The sequence below is a fragment of the Mya arenaria genome, chromosome 5 (assembly GCF_026914265.1).
Source record: "Mya arenaria isolate MELC-2E11 chromosome 5, ASM2691426v1".
NCBI classification, from domain to species: domain Eukaryota; kingdom Metazoa; phylum Mollusca; class Bivalvia; order Myida; family Myidae; genus Mya; species Mya arenaria.
The window spans coordinates 28,003,928-28,026,409 of NC_069126.1; the positions used below are offsets into that span (position 1 = coordinate 28,003,928).

General features: G+C 34.3%; 1 protein-coding gene across 6 annotated transcripts in view; it reads right to left on the minus strand.

Moving 5' to 3' along the window:
* The window catches only part of LOC128234756 (TRAF3-interacting protein 1-like), a 32,510-nt gene extending 10,865 nt beyond the window's left edge, over positions 1–21,645 (minus strand). The window contains exons 1-11 of one of the 6 annotated variants that reach the window (XM_052949243.1): positions 21,353–21,645; positions 19,127–19,195; positions 18,183–18,231; positions 17,667–17,779; positions 17,117–17,236; positions 15,533–15,618; positions 14,126–14,243; positions 8,005–8,073; positions 7,265–7,328; positions 4,794–4,814; positions 1,233–1,253 (exon numbers count right to left, since the gene is read on the minus strand). In XM_052949243.1, coding sequence (XP_052805203.1) covers positions 1,233–1,253; positions 4,794–4,814; positions 7,265–7,328; positions 8,005–8,073; positions 14,126–14,243; positions 15,533–15,618; positions 17,117–17,236; positions 17,667–17,779; positions 18,183–18,231; positions 19,127–19,195; positions 21,353–21,475 — 853 coding nt within the window. In that variant the 5' untranslated portion in view covers positions 21,476–21,645. Of the gene's footprint in view, positions 1–1,232; positions 1,254–1,344; positions 1,369–4,793; positions 4,815–7,264; positions 7,329–8,004; positions 8,074–14,125; positions 14,244–15,532; positions 15,619–17,116; positions 17,237–17,666; positions 17,780–18,182; positions 18,232–19,126; positions 19,196–21,352 lie in introns of all 6 variants that reach the window. The other 5 variants (XM_052949242.1, XM_052949245.1, XM_052949244.1 and 2 more) reach the window with 5 other exon arrangements.
* Between the last annotated feature and the right edge of the window lie 837 nt (positions 21,646–22,482).

Here is a 22,482-nt window from a genome sequence, read left to right on the forward strand (position 1 = left end):
TTAAATGAGTACTGAGACGTCTACTTTATATACGTCTACATAAAAGATGTCATGTGCCTGGAAATTCAACATATCTTTTTCATCTGCCCCAAACCTGCCTTCATAAATGTTATGTTGTCCGCCCCAACACAGCCTTGATACATATTATGTTGACTGCCCCAAACCTATCATCATACTTGCAATGTTGTCTGCGCCAAACCTGTCTTCATACTTGGCATGTTGTCTGTCCCAACCCCGTCTTCATATTTGCCATGTTGTCTGCGCCAAACCTGTCTTTATACATATTATGTTGACTGCCCCAAACCTATCTTCATAGTTGCCATGTTGTCTGTGCCAAACCTGTCTTCATACTTGCCATGTTTTCTGCCCCAACCATGTCTTTAGACATGTAATGTTGTCTGCCCCAAACCTGTCTTCATACTTGGCATGCACTGTGCCCCAAACCTGTCTACATACTTCCCATGCCGTTTGCCCCAAACCTGTCTTCATACATGTTATGTTGTCTGCCCCAAACCTGTCTTCATACTTGGCATGCACTCTGCCCAAAACCTGTCTTCATTCATGTCATGTTGTCTGCCAAAAATCTGTCTTCATACTTCCCATGCAGTCTGCCCCAAACCTGTCTTCATACATGTCATGTTGTCTGCCCAAAATCTGTCTTCATACTTCCCATGCAGTCTGCCTCAAACCTGTCTTCATACTTGGCATGCAGTCTGCCCCAAACCTTTCTTCATACTTCCCATGCAGTCTGCCCCAAACCTGTCTTCATACATGTCATGTTGTCTGCCCAAAATCTGTCTTCATACATGTCATGTTGTCTGCCCAAAATCTGTCTTCATACTTGGCATGCAGTCTGCCCCAAACCTGTCTTCATATATGTCATGTTGTCTGCCTAAAATCTGTCTTCATACTTCCCATGCAGTCTGCCCCAAACCTGTCTTCATACATGTCATGTTGTCTGCCCCAAACCTGTCTTCATACTTGGCATGCAGTCTGCCCCAAACATTGCTTTATATGTGGCACATGTTTTGGCATCAACACTATTATGTAAGTAATGTAATAAATCATCTAATAAATCACGTCAAAATGTTTGCAATATCTTTTCACCGAGAACAAGTTTTTTTTCCCAAGTTTACTTAACTTAACCAGAAAATTTAATTTTCATATAATTTTCACAATGACAGACAAGGACCAATTGTTTCAATGACACTTTTTTGATAAGTATTGCTCACTTGAGATATTGCCTCTCTTGTCTACAAAGAAAATATACATATATAAAATAAATAAGAAAACCACATATAGAATTATTGATTATTTGTCTTCTATGATGTGAGACATTTTTACCTTCATCACTACTCAGGCCCCCATCTGTAAGAGAGATTCAAGATTGGATATCATATGGTTTTTTTCTTGAAAGCGAGCTAGCAGAAGTCCTTGCACTGTCAAGGGATACTAAAAATATTAACACTTCATATAAAGAAACCCTTCGTTTAGCAAATATCAAGTCTTGTGTCTTTTTTGTATTTCAAAAGGAGGTAGCTTTATAATAATTGATGCTAGAGTTATGGGCCTTGGTATACATGTGCATAATATCTTTTGCAACATATGTACCAAATTCCATTGGAATATCTTTAGCATTTTTTTTATCTATGGCCAATGTAAAATGTCAAGTTATATATTCCCAGGTTAAAAGCGTGTGCCAGCATTTTCTCATTTTTCATTCGAGGCATAAAACAACAATTATTATTGCAAAAGTTTAGGGCCTCTCTAAACGTATGAATTTTTGTCTAACTACATGTGCACTTAGTATCCTTTGAATATCTTGAAATGGTTATGGCAATGATTAAAAATCTTTCACTCACTGAAGATGACTCAAAATCTCAGGATGTTTTCTTTCCCCCCCCCTTCCCCCACCAACCAACCAGACAAGCTTTATATCCTTGATAATTCAATACCATGTGAGCTTGCTACATATCTTAAAGAAATATATATATGGTACTTCAAATTGGTGATAAAAGAAAGGTGCATTCCTTCTATACAAAATGAGCTCGCTACATATCTTCCAGAAATAAACAGCACTTCAATTTGGTAATAAAAGAAACAAGCATCCCTTTAACAGTGCAATTTTTCGAAAATATTTCTAAAACACAATTTGAAAAGCTGCTTGGATGAAATATAACTACCAAATCTACAAGAAAACCATCTACTTGAAAACAAAAATACACAGCATTAGTTAAAGCATTTAACAGCAAAAACGAGCTAATTCTGCACAAATAAAAGCTGCAAAAAATGATTAGTAAAAATGGAGTCAAGCTAAATGTCTAAACAATCTTAAAGCTGCACTCTCACAGATACACCATTTTTAAAACTTTTTTTTTTTATCTTGGAAAGAGCAAATTTTTGCGTAACTATCTGCAAAGCAATGATATAAGATTGCTGACAAAAAATCTGATCGTAGATTTTCATTTTTTCGTTCGAAAATTAATGTTTCATTTTTTCGTTCGAAAATTAATGTTTTATGGCTTAAACTAACGGTTTAAGAAAAATGCATAAAACATCAATAATTGTACTTAAACATAAAAACCTGCGATCTATTTTTTAGCATCAGTCTTATATAACTGGTTTCCATGGATTTTCGCAAAAATTGGCTCGTTCCAAGACAAAAAATAAAAAAAAGTTGTCAAAACATTCAATCTGTGAGAGTGCAGCTTTAATACAAATAATCCATTTTTCAAAAACTGATCACTTATCCCAATGATATTAGTAAAAGTCACAAAGAAAAAAATAAGTTTATTGTATTGAGTTCGCTATGACGTTAGTAGCAATTAAAAATAGAATAAATTCATGTAGCTAGTTTTTTTTTTATATAAAAACCAATTGGATGCACATGGCAAGTATGAATAGGGATTGAGGGGAAAAAAATCCTTAAAGGGGCCCAATACAGCGAGGTTACACTCAATAGATGCAAAAAGAAATAAATCAATTTTAATGCATTTTTATGTTTAACTTATACGTCAAACATGTTCAACAAGGTAATGCATTTATATAAAAAAAAATATTTTTTTTGTGTGCATCTACTAAGTGTAACTTACATAACTACAAATATGTAGTGTAAGAAATATTGCATTACCCAACAGTGTTTTTTTTAGTTAATATATATTCGCACTTGGGCAAGGCCTATTCGGCAAGTGCTCCGATAAGATTGTTATTAAGATGTTAGTCATATTAGGTTTTTGGAACATAGTGTACAGACAGAATGTAACCATAGTTAGAGCTACCCTGTGGCAGTGTATTGCACTGTCAGAAGGGACCCGAATTTAACGTCCCTCCCGGAAGACGAACCCCGCAGTACCTTCAACCTACAGGTTTTGAATGGACCAGAGACAAAAATTGGTGCTTGCGATTTGTGTGGGCCAATGAAAATCGAGGATTTTTCAATTACTTGTTCATTATTCTATGTAGATTGTTCTGACGATTCTGATTATATTTCAGTCGGACTATTTCCCACCAAGGTTTATTGTTAAACTAGTGTCAGTAGTAAAATGTAGCATATACTTGGTGTATGCATTTTTGTGTGGGCCATTGATAATCAAGGATTTTCAAATTTTATGTAGATCACTTCTGATGAATGCACCAACAAACACCAAATTAGTTTAAAGTCCAATTTTGACGATCTACAGAAAGAAGAGAGGGCTTCCTTGGCCTTGTAGCCTGTGGCAGAGGAAGCCTGCTTTATTTCCTGTAGATCGCCAAAAATTGAACTTTAACATACATGTATACAAGGGGTTAAAAGTAGGAGCATTTTTTTAATAGCAGGGAAAAGTGGGGATTTAAGGGCAACTAGAGCCATCACAGGGTTTTATATTGACTTAGGGCCCGTAATATATATTTGATTTTCTACACATAGGGCCGATTGTTCAGAATTTTGTTAAAGTTAACAACATGGTGAACCTCATCGTTGTTAACTTTCAAATTGTAACTGCTCTGGAAGTTTAATGGGTACAATTATAATCTGCTGTATATTTAACAAGATCTTTACCATATTGACCATGTTTCTAAGTTATGAGAGGCGGATACCTAAACCACTCTCACTATAATGTTTCTGAGTTATGGCCCACATTTAACTTTTTATATGAGGTCACTGCTGCTCTTACAATACCTAGTCTTTTATTCTTCAAAAAACACAAAATCATTCAAAATCTGAAAAAAAGAGAGTTCAAAGAAAGAAAGGACATTAAACAATAGAACTGCATTCGGAAGAGTCACAATGTATGAAGCCAAAGGCTTATAAGTAAAAATGTTAGTTTGGGTAATGTGTGTATTAGAAAGAGTTTGGGAGAATATACGGTGTAAAAATGGATTCTATACTGATGGTATTGGTGTTGGCATATTGATTGTGTCGAGGCAGTAAGAAAACATTAGGCAGCACACAACTGTCAATCACACTAGAAAGTTGAGCACTTCATTTTCAAGGCCCTTTTTTTTGTAAAAAAAAGGCATTTTTTTCAGACACCCAATAGTTTTTAGTTTCTTTAGTCTTGGTAATTAAAAAAAAAATAAAAAATTCCGCCCTATTTTCAAAACATGTAAATTTTTTGTTTAAGTTATGCATAATGTTTCGCTCTTTCTTGATTATTTTTTTTAACATTTTAATAAAATTAAATGTAAACTGTCATTTAATCAAGCATATATCCCCATAAAAAATATATCGGAAAGGACCTTTCGTTTCCTAGTGCTCAATAATACCAGTCACTTCAGATTTGTGGAATGTTACTTTAGAGTCAAAATGTTACCTCCGGTAAAAGTCACTGGGGCTGAAAAGAAGTTCTATTTACTACTCAGGTCTTATTTGCATTTATACTTTTCTTCAATACTGTAGATGCCTTTAATTCAGTGAGGGTTTTATTTCCACCTATACTCCTAACTATAATAGGCCATACAAAAATGAGTCAATTTATATGAGGTTTATTTTCCCCAATATACAATTGTCAGCAACCACTCTACATTCTTCCATTACACTTCATTCATACCATGGGAAATTGACTGAACAAATCTCGTTTATATGAATATGCATGAGGCAGGGAAGACAATTCTTCTTCAAATGAAATCGAATGTTAAAATACTCTTCAATACCCTGTATTGTCAGTTGTCTCCGCAGGCAAGTGGTCTTAGTTGTTTGAAATTTGTAGTAATAGGTGGGCAGACTTCAATTCAAGCTTTTGTCAGAACACTTTTACTACGTGAAAACATTAGTACAAGTGTCATTGCATACGTTAAAAGTCATATTTTGGAATTGATACTACCTCATTGATTATTCATAATTACAAGATTTTCCGAGCCAAATTGCCCAAGATGCACAATGAAGCATAGCACAGTAGTGTATCATGGGTATACGACTATGCCAATAGTCACATCTTCTATTTAGCCATACAAAATTGCTTCTTTGGTTAGTGTGCGAGTTGATCTCAAAAACATATATACAGTATACATGGCAGGAAAAACAAAGATACTTAGAAGAAGTATACTTTTTGCAACAAATGTCCTTACTATTATATTTCAACAACAGAAACCCTACATAAAGCATATTATATATATTTGCAGGTCCATACATCCTGAAAATTAACATCTTAGTATATTGACACAAATCTTCATTATTTTTTTAAATATTTAATCACAGAAAAGTTTTTGCTCAACATCCTGGTAAATATTCGTTTTCCATTCTGATGACTGAAGCCCTTCCCATCCAATCGCACTTAACATTGATTCAATTTGGCATGAACTTAAGCTGGAAATTCTAAACTCTTCTGAATCGATTGTGAAAATAGACCCTCACAAAATTAACACAATCTACAGTATTAATGCCACATATTTGAACAACTGTGTTTTCAAAATAACACTCCAAAATTATTAAGAATTGATTATCAGGGCAGCATTCATAAAACATCTTAAGTCTTTTCTTAACTTAAGTCGATTTCGTAAAAATAATCATAGTCAAATTAAAACAAAAGTTTAAGGGTTTATAAAATAAAAAGTATGTATGTTCAAAAAAATAAATGGTGATCAAGAATTTCATATATTATTTAGATATTCTATCATATCAGTGCGATACTCAACTTAGGAATATGACTTAAGGTACAAAATGACTTAAGATGATTTATACATATCAAGCCTGCACCACACGTAGTAACAAAAATCAAACCTTGACCTAAGATTATGCGTCCAAAATAAACTAATTTTTAAGAAAACTTCAAGTTTTCAAAACAATGTTTCTGATGTTGCAAATATATGATATTTCAAAAAGTTATTATTTAGATGTAGCATAAAGGCTTGATTTTTGATAAAAAATTCTAAATAAAATCATAACATCTAAGGAATACAATGAAAAAAAACCCTTCTCATTTCAAAAAACTACCAGCACAATCAAACCGCCTATTGATTGATTGCCGATATTTCAGTATTTAACTGCAACAAACCAGCTATTGATTGCTGATATTCCAGTGCTTAGCCTGAACAAACTGACAATTGATTGCCTATATTTGAGTGATAAGCCTGAATAAAAAAACAGCAATTGATTGCCGATATTTCAGTGATAAGCCTGAATTAAAAAAAAACAGCAATTGATAGCCGATATTTCAGTTCCAAGCCTGAACAAACCACCTATTTATTGCTGATATTTCAGTGATAAGCCTGAATAAAAAACCAGCAACTGATTGCAGATATTTCGGTGATAAGCCTGAATAAAAAACAGCATTTGATTGCCAATATTTCGGTGATAAGCCTGAATAAAAAACAGCAATTGTTTGCCGATATTTCAGTGATAAGCCTGAATAAAACAAACAGATATTTATTGCTGATATTTCAGTGATAAGCCTGAATAAAAAAACAGCAATTGATTGTCGATATTTCAGTGATAAGCCTGAATAAAAAAAAAAACAGCAATTGATTGCCGATATTTCAGTGATAAGCCTGAATAAAAAAAAACAGCAACTGATTGCCGATATTTCAGTGATAAGCCGTAATAAAAAAAACATCAATTGTTTGCCGATATTTCAGTGATAAGCCTGAATAAAAAAAACATCAACTGATTGCCGATATTTCAGTGATGAGTCTGAATAAAAAAAAACTCAATTGATTGCTGATATTTCGGTGTTTAGCCTCAACCAACCACCAATTGTTTGCCAATATTTTAGTTGTTAACTGCAACAAACCAACACTTGATTGCAGAGATTTCAGTTCTTAAAGCACTTAAACCTTCTAACCTTACCTTCCATTCTCCTGCGGGACCCTTTAGCTGAAGTAGGTCGCTGCATTTTTGTTGGAGCATCGCTCTGAAAAGTTTTGTTATTCCAAATAATCCTTCTTAAAACAAACCTTGGTGATTGTTTTTTTATCAATTTTAGTTAACAAGTTCTTAAAAAAAATCATATTAAATTACTACAAATGGGATATTCTATTTTTAAAAATCATAAATACTAATGTAACGAGTTATAGAACTAAATACTAAATACTAAAAGATCCCTATATTACACACACAGGGCTAATTGTTCAGAACTTTGTTAAAGTTAACAACATGATCTTAACAACATCATTATTGAACTTTTTAAAAGTCAAATACTTGATGTTTTGCTCATATATTTAAATAGAACAAATACAGCTGAAACAGCCATCCATTTACAAATACTGCAGACCACAATGGAGTCCATGAACATTTCAGACCAGTAAAGATTTGAAAATAACTTTACAATGGGATCAATTGTTCAGAAATTTGTTAAAGTTACCAATGTGATTAACGACATCGTTGTTACATTTGTATCTTTTAAACCTAAAATATTTGATAATGTGCTCACAAATTTAATTATAAACAAAATTTGAAATTCAACTGAAACAGTTGTCTTAAATCTTGTTAGAAATACAGCAGATCATAAGTGTATCCATTAAACTTTCATAGCAGTAACAAGTCATTGATGCTTATTGAATACGGCCCCTGATCAACGACGAAAATACCTGCTTATGATCGCCATTGACCATGGTCTCTTTGGGAGCATCATTTTCCTTCCCCTCTTCTTCCCTTTTCTGAAAAACAGACAATCGCCATAATCAGATTGATCATTAAATTTTACTACATCTTTCATTCATACAGGTCTGGAATCTTTGGTAAGTCCATGTTAAGTAAAACAATCACATAATGACAATTGCTACAACTCAAAATCAACGAAGATATTTAAATATTACTATTACTGGAACAAATCATTTGTTTATTATATTATTTAAAAAAAATCAACTTGTTATGTTTATAATTAAAAAAAAAAATACTGGTAAAAAGCATCAGGTTAAAATCATTTTTTTTTATTTAGTTAAACAGCTACAAACAGAACAGTGAGCAACACTCATTTTTCAAGAAACTAAAACTAAAATTAAAAATTATCAGTAAGTATTTTATAGCCCAAATGATTACTATAATTTGTAGGAATAATTTCTGTCAAATTATTACTGTGAACTTTTATATATGGCCTAAACAATTTTAAACACATGCCAAGAGGAAAGAGCAACTTAGGCCAAGAAAAAATGGTTTGGTTAGGGTTACATCCTTTTCAAAAAGTGGTAGGGTAGGAAGATAGGCTTTTTTTTAAAGCTTTATATAAGAACGTAATTGTCATCATTGGAAAATGGCGTTAACGTTATTTTCTGTTTGAAGCTTAACAGGTTTAGACTACATATTAAAACATATACTTAAAAAAAACAAAAAACTTTTGTTTCACCAACTGACTAAAGTAGGGTCTGGTAACCCGAACCAAATGTATTTTGTTAGGCTTTAAAAGAAAAACACAAACAGTCATACAAGCAAACAATATCTTAACAGGTAAACCTTAGTTTATACCAATTTCTTTAAGCTCGATTATGACGAGAGCTGATAGCTTATAGAATCACGCTCGAGTCCACTCCCTGGGCAGAAACCAGTAGTGGTGTTCATTTTGGGAGGCCATGAGATGTTACCCAGGGTGGGGGTCAAACCCACAAGCTCTTTGATAAGAGGCGAGCATATCATATATCACTCAGTGTTTGTTTTGTTTTTTAAAGGAATGATGGCTGTGCCCTTTGATAAGGGACAAATAGCGTTGTTTTGGGGAAAAGGGGGAAACTACTAACATGATCCATACAATGTTCAAATTGTTTTCAAACCTATTGACATTTACATGAATGGTACTATATTGCTACTTTTTTTAAATGTTTATAGATCAATAGTCCAACTTCATAAAAAAGGGGGGGGGGGCAGGGATTTTCCAACTGGTTAGGGAAAAAATATAGACTATTTCAGGAGTGGAATGGAGCAGAATTTCCGCTCCCGAAAAGAACCAAAAAAAAAACCCTGTCACTTGAACAATCTCACTCTAAGGTAAACCTTGAAAGACCATGATCTTCAAAATCCAACAAACCATGAACATTGAAACCCAAGTAGCATGCAAAGTATGGAATACAACTCAGCACAGTCTTAACTCTGAATGACTTAAATCAGCAACTGTACAAAGAACAGCTAAAACCTGTTGTTCGTAGATTGTCTCAAAACTGCTTCTTCTTCTTTTATCCCCTATTCCATAAGCCATTTTCTTCTCATAGTACTGATCTTTACCTTCTTTCTTATCCATTCCATCTACCTCTTCAACCTCCAGCTCCTGCTGTTTCTCTTTATTATCAAGCTCGACATCTTTAGTTTTCTTAATTTTATCATGTTCATAATCATCATTTCTGTATTTTGTCTTTTCCATGTGTTTCTTTATCATCCTTTCCTGATCAGAGGCTGACTCATCATCTACATTCATTTCAACATTATTTCGAGACCTCAGCTTCTTCTTATGTCTTTCTCTCTCCTTTGCAACGACAACACTATTATCACCATCTGGAGAACAAACCCCGGAGGAATCATCATTCTTCTGAACCTGTTCTCTTAATCTATTTTTACTCTCCTTATGCTTGTTGTGTGTGGCATCAGTCATCTTTTTCCTGCTCTGATCAAGAGCCTTCCCATGTCTTCCACTAAGTTTTGGTCTCATGTCTTTCTCTGCTCTCCTTTTTAACATTTTGCCTTTCGGTGTTACATCTGTTTCTCTTTCGACTTTGTCCACTGACCTTTTTGCTCCATCTACTGCTGTTTTAACCCCAGCTCTTCTCGGAGAAACTGGGGAACCCTTTGGAGTACTTGTTAATGGACCTTTGCCAGTTTTTGTTTTTTGTTTTTGTTTACTTCCAGAATCCTTACCCATTAGATTACCTGACTTTTCTTTCTTAAGTTTTCTATCTTCATGAAAGACTTTAGCGTCACTCTTATTCAAACCTGGTTCATTTTTTTTCTTACTATCATGATCTGTAGGTCTTTTAACAACATTTTTAGCTTCAGGTGAACTGCCCTCGGACACAAAGGGAGTTTTAGGTTCATCACTAAGTTGAGATTCTAACTGAGCAATTGAAGGAACAATTCTTTTCTTACTTCTCTTTCTTGCCCCTAATGGTCTGCCTGACTGTGTCATTTTTTGACTGTTCTTTGCACTCTGTTCATCATCAAAGAAATTATCAAATTCATCATCTTGATCATCAAAGTCACCATCGATTTCACCCTCAAGATCTTTGTCAATATCATCTTCATCATATTTGGTATTCCGAATTTCTTTATAAGTGGAATACTTTCTAGCAATGGGTCTCATTGGTCTGTCATCTGGACTAAACACTTGTTTGGGATTTTCAACAGCGAAAGTGGCATTTATAGCATCTTCAATACCTTTATCCAATTCAGAGCGAGCTACTGTCTTTTGTTTGGTTGCAATGACAGCCGGTTCATCAAGCATTTCATCATCAGAAGGCTGTTCAGAATTTGTACAAAAAGATTTGGTCAAGGTAATAAATATAACTCGACTACAAAACACATTTAAGCAACCTCACTCAATAATAATCCATACCACAATGGCACTTGGAAGATCAAAGTTTTATGCAAGAACTATTTAAATGATAATATTAAGGCCACACAAGGTTGATTTTAGTTTAAACAGTATATATTTTACAACGATTGTTAAGAAAGTTATGTTAACTTATACTAAGTCACTCTCGTTGGCACGTTGTTGCGCGAGAATGTGGTCTTGTGTAGTGGGGGAAACCGGAGTGCCCGGAGAAAACCCACTTGTCCGGCTTGGTGACCACAAATTAAACTCAAATGCACCCAGGCCGGGAATCGAACCCGGGTCGCCTTGGTGAAAAGCGAGTGCACTAACCACTGCGCTAACCGGACAAGATTGATTTTGATCGTCAGATTTTGTCGCAACCATTTTTCTAAAAATGCGTAAGGATGATGCTTTTTATAGAAAACAATGTTGCTTCAAGCAATGCAATAAATGTCATTATATGTCTCTGACAATTTTAGGAACACTGAACAAATTTTATAAAATGATTTCTTCATGGTTAGTTTCCTTCCAATTACACTAAAAGTATATATAGAAGGCAGGGATAATTCTAGAAAGCGATTTCCGCGATTTCTCACATAAAAATAGCTCAAATCGCATCCAAATTACATAAATGCGAAATAATCAGTTTGTGTATTTTGTGCCTTTTCCCTTTTGTTGTTTTACAAAATAAAGCATCGTAATCGCCGATGGCTTCTTGTTTATATTAATTGAATTACTGACAAATTGCCTCCCTTACATTGAATGCATTTGTCTTATTGAATGTTTTGATCGATATCGTCCACGCACTTGTTTTCAAGCATTTGTGCGAACCGGAATTATTTTGTTTACGCTGGTTACCACTGCATTTTAAAAACGTACACAATTTCGGAAGTGGCAAAATATCAAATCAGAAAACGTTGTTTGCATTCCTTAAAAAAAGTCTTTGGACCAAAATGAAAACACCATTGGAAAGCCTACATCTCCCAAAAAAAGTCAATGCACCTTTTCAGCAAAAATGGCTAAATCCTAATTTTTTGCTCAAGTATGAGGAGTATGAATGTTTATGACGTCTGAACTGTTAACAAGTGTTTCTTTCCAGTCAAACAAGTGTATATATTATATCTATATTTCTATATATTGTAAATTTGTAAATATATTGATATTCATGAATGAACAATGTTATGAACAATGTTATGCATTGTTTTATAACTGCGTTATCCATGTATTATAAAAATCTCACTGAAATTAAAATTCTCTCACCAATTTTGGACAAATGGGAGCAATTCTCTCATTGAAAATCTGACATAGAATTATCCCTGAGAAGGGAGAATTAACTTTCATTATTCTAGATTTTCATTCTGTATATTATTAAGTAACAGCAGGGAAAAAATGGTTTCAGTTACAGCCAACTCCTGTTTTTAAACTCATGAATGTACTTTTATTTTCCGGCCAAAACCTGTCAAACAAAAAAAGTTAATTGGTGTGGCCGTAGTAAGACAGCCATGAATATTAGTACAGTCTCTGAAAACATACATGTAGTTGGATAAAATGTTGAAAGGTGTATTAAGTTTTCTTATTATAAACCAAGACAAATGTGACTTCTTATGTCACAGTGATACCAGGTTTTGATATTTTAAACATACAATGTACAACCTTTTGCCTATGGTTTTATATAAAAAAAAAGGTCCATATATCTAAGATGTTTGATTTTTGAAGACTTTTACCCATTTATAGAAAACAATATACTTCCAAACTTCCCTGAAGGGAGCCCTAATAATGTAAAACATTTATTTCCTTTGAGGTCAACGGGCCCAATTTCAAAAAAGACATCTTAGTTATAAACCTAAAGCTGCTGAAGACTCCTCAGGTACCCCTGTAAAGTTACTCACAGAATCTGTGATAAATGTTCTTACGATTTTTTATTAAAATGCTGTTTATGCCAAAAACAAGGTTATGCCTGGAAATTTATAATCTTCATCTTAGTTCTTAAACCTTGCCATCTTTACTGAAACAGGGCCCTGGTCCAATAAAAATACACATCATATACTAGTACAATAATCTAAACATATAAGTCTTATTTTTATATTGAAAAAAACAACCAGAATCAAGTAAAAGTGATATCGATTTTTGGAAGTTCCAAATGCAATAATTAACTTGATGAGACCTGAGCCTCTCTTCACATGGTCACTTGTTTGATGTTTGAGAGATGTGGTCATAATAAACCATGGAATTATACGTTACAACCATGTGCTATAATTTATATTCCATTTATTGGTACATGGAATGGTTAAATGGCGACTGTATATGTTGTGTGTTTCAAACCATCAAAGGACATATTCAATGTTTTAGGGTGGAGAAGTAGTGAAATTATACCACTCCTGAAAGTTCATTTTCAAGTTTCTCTAAAGTCTAATAAAGACACAAACCAAATTCATTCATTTAAGTACATTGCTTACATTATCAAATGGGTCTACATAGCATTGTAATTACCGAGTTAATCTCCGGTGGTTTCATGATTTTTTCATATATCTCCAAGCCTATTTACAACGTCTATCCTGAAGCTTGCCTGAGATGACTGTGTTGGTATGTTTGGTTACTGAACCTCTTTACCAAGTTTGTTAAAGTAAAATGACCACGCATGTACATATATGAAATGCAATTCTCTCGATTTCTATTACATAGATTGTTCAAGGCAAATATAAAACAGTTGCTTCCTTCATCTGGCAAATGTTCTGTTAAGATTAAGAATGTGTTCCAAACTAGATACATATATTTTGATATAAATCAAATCAAATCTGACAACTACTCTTTCTCCTTTAGAAGCCAAACAAATAAAAGGCAGAATAAAATTGTGAAACAGACGTTCTTTATGAATGTACTACTCAACGAGAGTGCCACGAACCAAACGCCAATGTCTGTCTGCTTTTTTAGTCAAAAGGGGCTTAACTTGACTATTATTTAAGCCATGTTATGAGCTATGGGTCTTGCTAAACATTGCCCAATGTTTTTGGCAACTATGTACCAAATTTCATTCGAATATCCTTTACAGTTTTTGAGTAATTTCCATGGTGAAAGAATTTTCACCCTGACAACGCCAATGACATCAAGGCGTTGACAATCACTTGTTTAAAAAAAAAAGAACAGCTAAAATTATTCTTTAAAAATATTTGCATTTTCTCCCGATTTATTTAACTTACCCGACTGCCCCTCCCTGATTTGTGCCTGCTCTCCCGCTCACGATCTCTTTCCCGAGGTTTTTCATCTCTGTCTTTATGCTTGTCCTCCCGATCTTTATGAGGTCTCTCTTCTTTTTCCCTGTAAAGAATGAGCATATTTAAGGTATATGACCCATAAAAAGTTATTTTTATGCCTGTCCTATTCATCCAGCTGTGGAATGTCTTGTTCTATTTCCCTGAGAAGAATGACCGTATTTAAGGTATTCAACCCACAAAAAATCTCTTTACCTGTTCCTGTTCATTGCACCTGTGTGGTCTTTTCTATAAACAAAGGCATTGTATGGTGGCGAGGACAACAACTATTTATACAGAAACATACACAGGGTCAAACTACTACAATGGATCACTGGTAATACAGTAGCTTATGTGATATAAACATAGCTGTCGAGAACATTATCAGGATGCTGAGGTATAGCCTCTCACAAAACATAGTAATAGGCTAACAGTTATTTCAGTGAATTGGTACATAGTTATTTCAGTTATTTCAGTACATTTGTACAGTGCACCATACTTCCAATTATTAAAGGGACTATACACCAGACTGGCACCAAAAAAAGTTTTTTTTCTGTAACGAATCTCAGGACAATTCTTTAATAAAATGTTTTACTCTTTGCAAAAAAAACACACCAAAATGTAAAAAAAATGGAGTCAGACTGGGTTTGAACCAGTGTCGCCAAATTTGCAGCACAGTGTTGTATCCACTGTGCTACGAACGCTATATACATAACTTGGTAATATCACATGATAACATTGATTAGCCAATCATGCATAAGAATGAATTCTACTAGGTATACATACCTAGTAATCTTTTTTATTGGAAAAATGTGAAAAATAAACTAATTGTAAACTATGTGGTACTTCAGTTTCAATGCATTGTACACATCGATACCAAGTTTATAAAAATGTCAGTTTTCGACAATTTTCTTTCTTTTTTTTTGCTATTTCATCATACGGTGTACAACCCCTTTAATCTCTTAATAGAAACATTGTAATAGGCAAACATAGTAGCATTATAGGAAAACTTCAATAAATTTCAGTAATTTAAAATTGTACAGTGCACCACGCTGCCAGTTTTGAAACACCTAATACAAACATACTAAAAGGCAAAAATAGTTATAGTAAAATTATACAATGCACTGCGCCCCCATTTATTAACCGCGTAATACAAATGTTGTAATAGGAAAATATAGTTATTTCAGTAAAGTTGTACAGTGCACCATGCCACCATTTAATAACCACCTAATAAAAACATAGTAAAAGGCAAATATAATTACAGTAAATTTGTACAATGCACCTTGCTGGCATTTTTGAACCTCCTCATACAAACATAGTAACAGCCAACTATAGTTACAGTACATTTGTACATACTTATGATGTTTGTCTTCTTTTTCTTTGTGTCGATCTTCCTTCTCCCTGTCACGACTTTTCTCCTCGCGGTCTCGACTTTTCTTGTCCTGATTATGTAAATAATATTTTATCATTACATTGATACCAAGAAAAATTCTGCTAAACAAGTTGTTCCTTCAAACTGGTCTCTGTCCGAAATTCCCAACCTCCAAATATTTGTTTTTACTGAACACAAAACCCAGTCACAATAGTTGCTGAAATATTGGAATTCAAACTGATATATATATTATATTCATCCATTAAAAATCTTAAAATAATCATTTCCTGGCCTAAAATATTAATTTGGTGAGTAAAAGCTTTTAACTGAAGTGCGTTTTAACAAGACTTAGTGTACTTTGTACACAAGCCCCTTTAAAATATTGAAATACGAGTATGAACACCAAGAGGTGTCAGAAAAAAACAGAGGTGTCAGAAAAAACACAAATGCTGTTGATTGGACTTAGTGGAGTGGTAACCAGGGCTTCCATTAAAGGAAGTTTGGAGGTATATTATTCCCAAGAAACAGGCTAAAACTTCCAAAATTGATTCCTTGGAAGTACAAAAACTTCCTTGATTTTGAAGAAAACTTCCAAAGTTGAAAGTTTGAAAGTTTAAAATATTAAAATCTGGTGTCAATATTACTTTTATGGTCACAATTTGTATGTGTCTTGAAGCAAAGTGAATTATTTCAATATAAATCTGTTAAATCTGTGAATTTGGCAAATTAAAGATTCATTTTTTTTTTTAACTAACTAGAAAAAGTAATTCCAAATGGGACACTAAACTTCCAAATTTCAGTGAAAAACTCCCAATATTGATGGACAACATCTTGATGGTTCATACTTCCAGTTCCAAAGCCTTAATGGAAGCCCTGGGTAACCATTTACCTCTAAGTGTGACCTTCAAATCTGATGCAAGATCATCAATGCTATATGAGACACATGCACAATGGAATGTTTCTGCACATTCCCATGAAGTTACAACTGAGACATGATAGTAACCGATGGACACATGGACAGACAGACAGTGCGACAACTTCCATTCACGGGAATAAATTTTTTCTTCTACAACAGAACTGATAACTACAAAAGCTCCATTGGCAGATAAATGACAACATGTCCTTTTTTTCTTGGATGATCAAGATTATGGGACTACACATACCGTATGCACTTTTATCAGTGAACATGCACACCAAGTTTCATTTGAATACATGAACACTTAAAGATTATTTGGTCAACATAAAGTGTCACAGAGCAAACATCAAAGCTCATCTGGGTTTTTTCAGTCTGATAGAGAGGCATTAAATCCACAATTATAAAAGCCAGAGTAATAAGCCAAGCTTTCTCTGGAAACATGTGTACCAAGTTTCATTCGAATATCATGAATATTGTTTGAGGTATGGCCAAGGATTTTTTCAGTATACCGATGACACAAACGGCAACAAGCTTATGACAACACATCAACCTTTTTTCTTCGAAAAAACAGACAAACTTTACATATAACATTATGTGGTGAACAAACAAGCTTATAAAGTTTGAGACATCAACACAACGTTTATTTTCAGACCTCGTCTCGTCTTCGCCGATCACTGCTCTTTTCACGTTGAGGTTTTTCTTCCTTTTCCTCTTTTTTAGACGATGGTTTACCTCCCTTTTTTACTGCATCTACAATGCTGTCATTGTCAACCTGAAAGCACAGTTAGTGAAAATTATTTATTTTACAGGGATAGTGAAAATGTTATTATAGCATTATATTAATGAAACCTGTTGGTACAACGTTATGTGAGAGAATGGTCTTGTGTTATCCTCAGGATACCCACTTGTCTGGGAATCTGACACACTTATGCGCACACTTTACTGTGTTATGGCTGGTCTTGTAAGATTGATTTTCAAGAAATATATTGCTTTTTTATTAAATCATGGAAACTGGGAACCTTTTGTTCTATAAGCTTGACCATGAGACAATTTCATTCACCATATACTTTGAGGTTTGAACTCCTATAGAAATTTAGTGGGATTTTTTGTCAGTTCAAACCAGTTACTTATTCAAAGATTAATCAGGCTGCCCAACATGAAAATAACCATTGGCAACATCTTAACTACCACAACTACGGTACCTTATTTGAAATAGCTGCTGCCAGGGCTTGCAGAAACTCGTTCGTTCTTTCTGGTTCATGACCGGCCACAACCTTTGCTGGTTTCACCGGTAAGCTTTTCCCTGACGCATGGGCTAAACATAAACACAGAATTTACCAAAGGAAATTTATGAATTCTTATAACAAAATCTGATTTACTGACATACACAGACTTGATATTTGTATCCCCAGGGTAACTTTATCAAAAACTTAGTACATACAGTTTTATTTCGAAATTCATTTTAATGATTTTTAACAACTCGTTATCAATTATAAAATTTCTGCAGAGTGCCAACACCCCCATCACCTCTATTAGGAATTCCAAGCGGCAACACTCTTTATGTTACAAATATTAATTCTGTGATAAGTGGCTCAGAATTGAAGAAATGGCACTAAATATTTAAATGTTATATATATTTAATTTGGCCGCCCCAATTTTTTTTTTAACCAGAAAGAGAATCTTAAGAATAATTTTCCATGGCCTTAAATTGTACTTACAGACAAAGTCTATTGCTTTCTGGAGAAATGCTATTTTACTGTCCTTATCCTGAAATAAAGCAAAATGTCATTTGATATTGTTGACTATTCAATTTGTTAGAGGCACAAAAAAATAGTCTTGTAAATGTTATATGGGGTCAGAAATCGCAAAACAATTATTGTGTGAAACATGAAGAGGATGCTTGTTTCAACGATAATCATCATCAAATTTCAAATTAGAGCGGCTGCTCTATTCTTAATGGCTACCTAAAATACGCCAGAAAATAATATATTTGGCTGAAACTTAAGCAAAGTTATATTGAAATTTAAATGATTTATGATTGGATTTACAAAGTTCTATTTAAAATGAGTACCTGCCAGTTGCTGTTTCGTGTTTTGGGTTAAGTCAAAGTTATTCAAATGTTTTTTTGATTGGTCAATACTTATCCAATAATAACTAATAACGAATCAAATCATTTAATGTTGCAACTAGCCAAAACAAAAAACTGTGTGATAAATTGTGTCATAAATGCTACGTTGGAAGGCAATATTTTGCTATGAATGAAGACTTTAAACAAAGATAACTTTCCTATTTCTTCACCATTTTAAATGAAACATGGCGCAGCCTACACCGCTTACGGAGCCCCACTTTAGGTCTTTCACAAGAGTTTGGTTTCTAAAACGCTTGACAAAACTTTTCACAATACAGCTGTCTGACAGAGCACTGTCAAACCATTATTTTGTCGAAATGTTTGATAAAACTAATCACATTATCAAACTCTGGTAATAAAACGAAGGCGAAGTTCTGAACAATCGGCCCAATAATTGATAATTACATGTGTCTTGTTTTACAGTAGAGAATGTTATTGAATATACAGGAACCAGAAAGAGGACTAGTTGTATCCTCACTGAGGCATACAGGAACCAGAATAACCCTAAAAAGATTCATGTGAACAAAGTGTTACCTTCACATTCTCAGAGTTTAATTCGCTGTCGGAAAACAGACCCTTCATGACACCAGTTGTTTTTATGACCTGAAAAATAATTATAACAATGTCAGATACATGTAATGGCTGATTGAAGTACTTACTTAAATATTAAAATGTAGTTGTTTTATTTTAAAATTGAACATTGAAGGCCTTCAAAAGTCTATAATAGTTTTAAACTTGTCAGCAGATGCAGCATCCTTGGTGATAGTTGGTAGTGCGTTCTTTTGTCTAATGCCATTTGAGCCATGTTATCTTTTTATGAAAATTTCTTTTTAAAGGTGTCTGTCTGATAATAGACAATTGTTAAATCATTCTTTCAACTTTAAATCAATGACGTTTGGTCTGGGAACATTTACATTTATTGTGTTAAAAAAATCTTAAATGTGTCAGAGCTAAGAATTATACTTAAGCATATTGAGGATTTGCAAGAACAAATGAAAAATATGTTCAATGCTGGCGGGCATAGACTCCAAGCCCTCGGAAGTGTTTCATTTGCGATGAGGCAACGCACATGGCTGCTAAATGTCCTCATAAAGCAGAGGTACAGCAAGTTTTAAAAGATAAAGGGCCCAGTCTAGTAGCAAACACTCAGTTCAAGAGACAAGCAGCTCAACAGTTGTCTTCGAAACACATACCCGGTTTTCATAGTTTAGGTCGTGGATGTGAGACTGTAGACAATGTTAAGGTATGTTTACTGAAATCATTGCCCACTTTCAGCATACCTGTACAGGTAGGTGATGTATCAGTTAGGGCAGTGGTAGATTCTGCGGCGGAAGTGACGATCATTTCAGATAAGGTGTATGAGAAATTGAAAAAACCTGCAAAATTGCATGACGTAAGACTGGACACTGCTGGTATGCAGATGTCAATAAATGGGTTTGTAGCAAAAAGCATAAAATTGAAAATAGGAGAAACATGTTATGTAGGCCCTATTTATGTGGCCCCCATTGATCAAGACATGCTTTTTGGTGCAGATCTATTACAACAGGGTAACGCTATCCTGAACATGGGGAAGGGTACGTTGATATACGACGGCCATCAGATCACTATGGTGAGTACAAATCGGACTGGACAGCCAATTATTGCATGTGTGACAGTAGCACAGAGGAGAGTGGTGCTGCCAAACGCAATAGTAAAGTTAATTGTTCTATGGATGCAAAAATGCCTGATTACTTTATCGAACCATGTGAAAATTCAAAAGTGTTTGGACCAAGAGTGGTTTGTAGTGAAGGTCAGCAACCTTTTATGTGTGTAGTGAACACCTCTGATATATTTCAGCTTTTCAAAAAGGGTAAAGAAATAGGAAGAGTATATCCAGTTGAGTCATTTGTAAATATAGATAGTGATAAGGAAGCTCAGCAGGCATGTACAATGAATGTCGTGGAAGAGCAGTTGGCTGACACTGACCAATGTCAGGATCAGAACAATCAGGGAGGCAAACAACCTAAGGTGAGTCATGTACCTTTGTTGAAAATCTTGAGCCTGAGCAAGTAGTGCATCTGCTAATTTCATATGAAGATGTTTTTGCTAAAAAATAATTAAATTTGGGCACATTTTCTTCTATTGAACATTCTATGGATACAGGGGATGTAAGACCAGTTAAACATCATGTGCGAACGTTTTGCAGGGGAGGAAGAAGTACATTTACAGAAGATGCTGCAGACAGAGGTCATCCAGAAATCTACATCAGATTGGGCATCTTCACCAGTCTCTTCAGCGGTGTTGGTTCGGAACCCATCGCTGCCATCAGTAAAGTAAACCTTGCAGGAAAGTGCACCCGGTGTGGGTCTAGAACCCACAACCGCCTGAACACTACTACGGTGCTCTTCCCAACTGAGCGGCTGGTTCTAACCCAGATACACTACACAGTATGTCTGTATATCTGTCTTGCCGACTTTAAATAAATCTTATCTTACACAGCCGCCTGAATACATCCTAAGTCTTGGTTGCAGCTAAATAACCTTCTGGGGAAGCCACTGAAAGTGTATGGATCGTCCTTCTACGTAAATAGAAGTAGTATATATCGGCATAATTTAGAATTACCATGTTTCTAATATCAAGATACTAAATGTAGTTTGAGTTCCCTGCATGTGTTCCTGTTGTATTGCCAATTCTAATGGCTTTGACTATAAATTTGCATTCTTTGCCTCCCATTCAACTTTGAAAGGCATTAACGACAGCTTTAATGTTTCCAATACTTACCGATGTCATTACATCGTGCAGAAATCTGAATGGCGGTTTTGAAAGTAGCTTTTCTGTCAAAGGAGGTTTTTTAATAACTTTTCCAAGAGAATCTTGGGTTTTCTTCGCTATTTTGGGGTCCATCTTTTACCTTTAGCTCTAAGTTAATAATAAATGTTTAACATCAATCAATCTAAATTATCTCACAGTAATTAAATACTTGAATCAAAATAAAAACATTCAACTGTCAAAAGGCTAAATTTCATGTGTACGGAATTCTATCCCACAATCCACCTGGATTGAGCAGGTGCACATTCAACTTCCGCTTGATAATGTACATAGTTACTATGGAGATGAACGACACAGTCAACATTTATTCACTTACTATATACTGCGGTTACTTCCCTTAAGCTAGAAATCGCATTGTTGCCTCATTTCTGTAAGTTATTGGATGGACCATTAACAGCATACAGTGTGCATATATTTTTTATCCATTTATCAGTATATATTGTGTTTCATCTTACCACGGATGGTTTATAGGTCCGTGATCTTACATACAAAATCATTTCAATCATATCGTGTCGTTCATTTCACTACAAGAAACAAGAATCTTTTTTAAGTCGGGTATATGATAACAAAACAACTTATCTCAATGAGCTTTTTTCCGACAATAATAACAAACATACATTGGTACATAACAATACATAACAACGAATTTGTGACCTGGAAATATAAGTTTAAAAAAGGTTACACATGGGGAAAAGTATTTACAAAAATCATGTATATTTGCAGACAATTACAGGAAATAAGATGGATTAGATCACTGTATACAATGATAACATCAACAAGTTTTCCCGGCTGTACGGAATATAAATTAATAATTATAATAATATTATACACTTTCAACAGCAAAATTGCAAGTAGCATTATATATATACATGTAAATTTACAGAATTGCTCGAGTTATTTGTGAAAAACCGCCGAGGCCCCATTTTCGGACAAAACAGAGTCCATAGCCTTCGTAGTGTGGTTCGATTTTCTAAATTTGTATATATATACAAAAAATTGCAATGACAAAAAAGTGCAGGAAAGATATTTTCCATGTTTGTTTAAATGCATGTATGTCTTTTTTGGGTGTTTGGTACATTTTA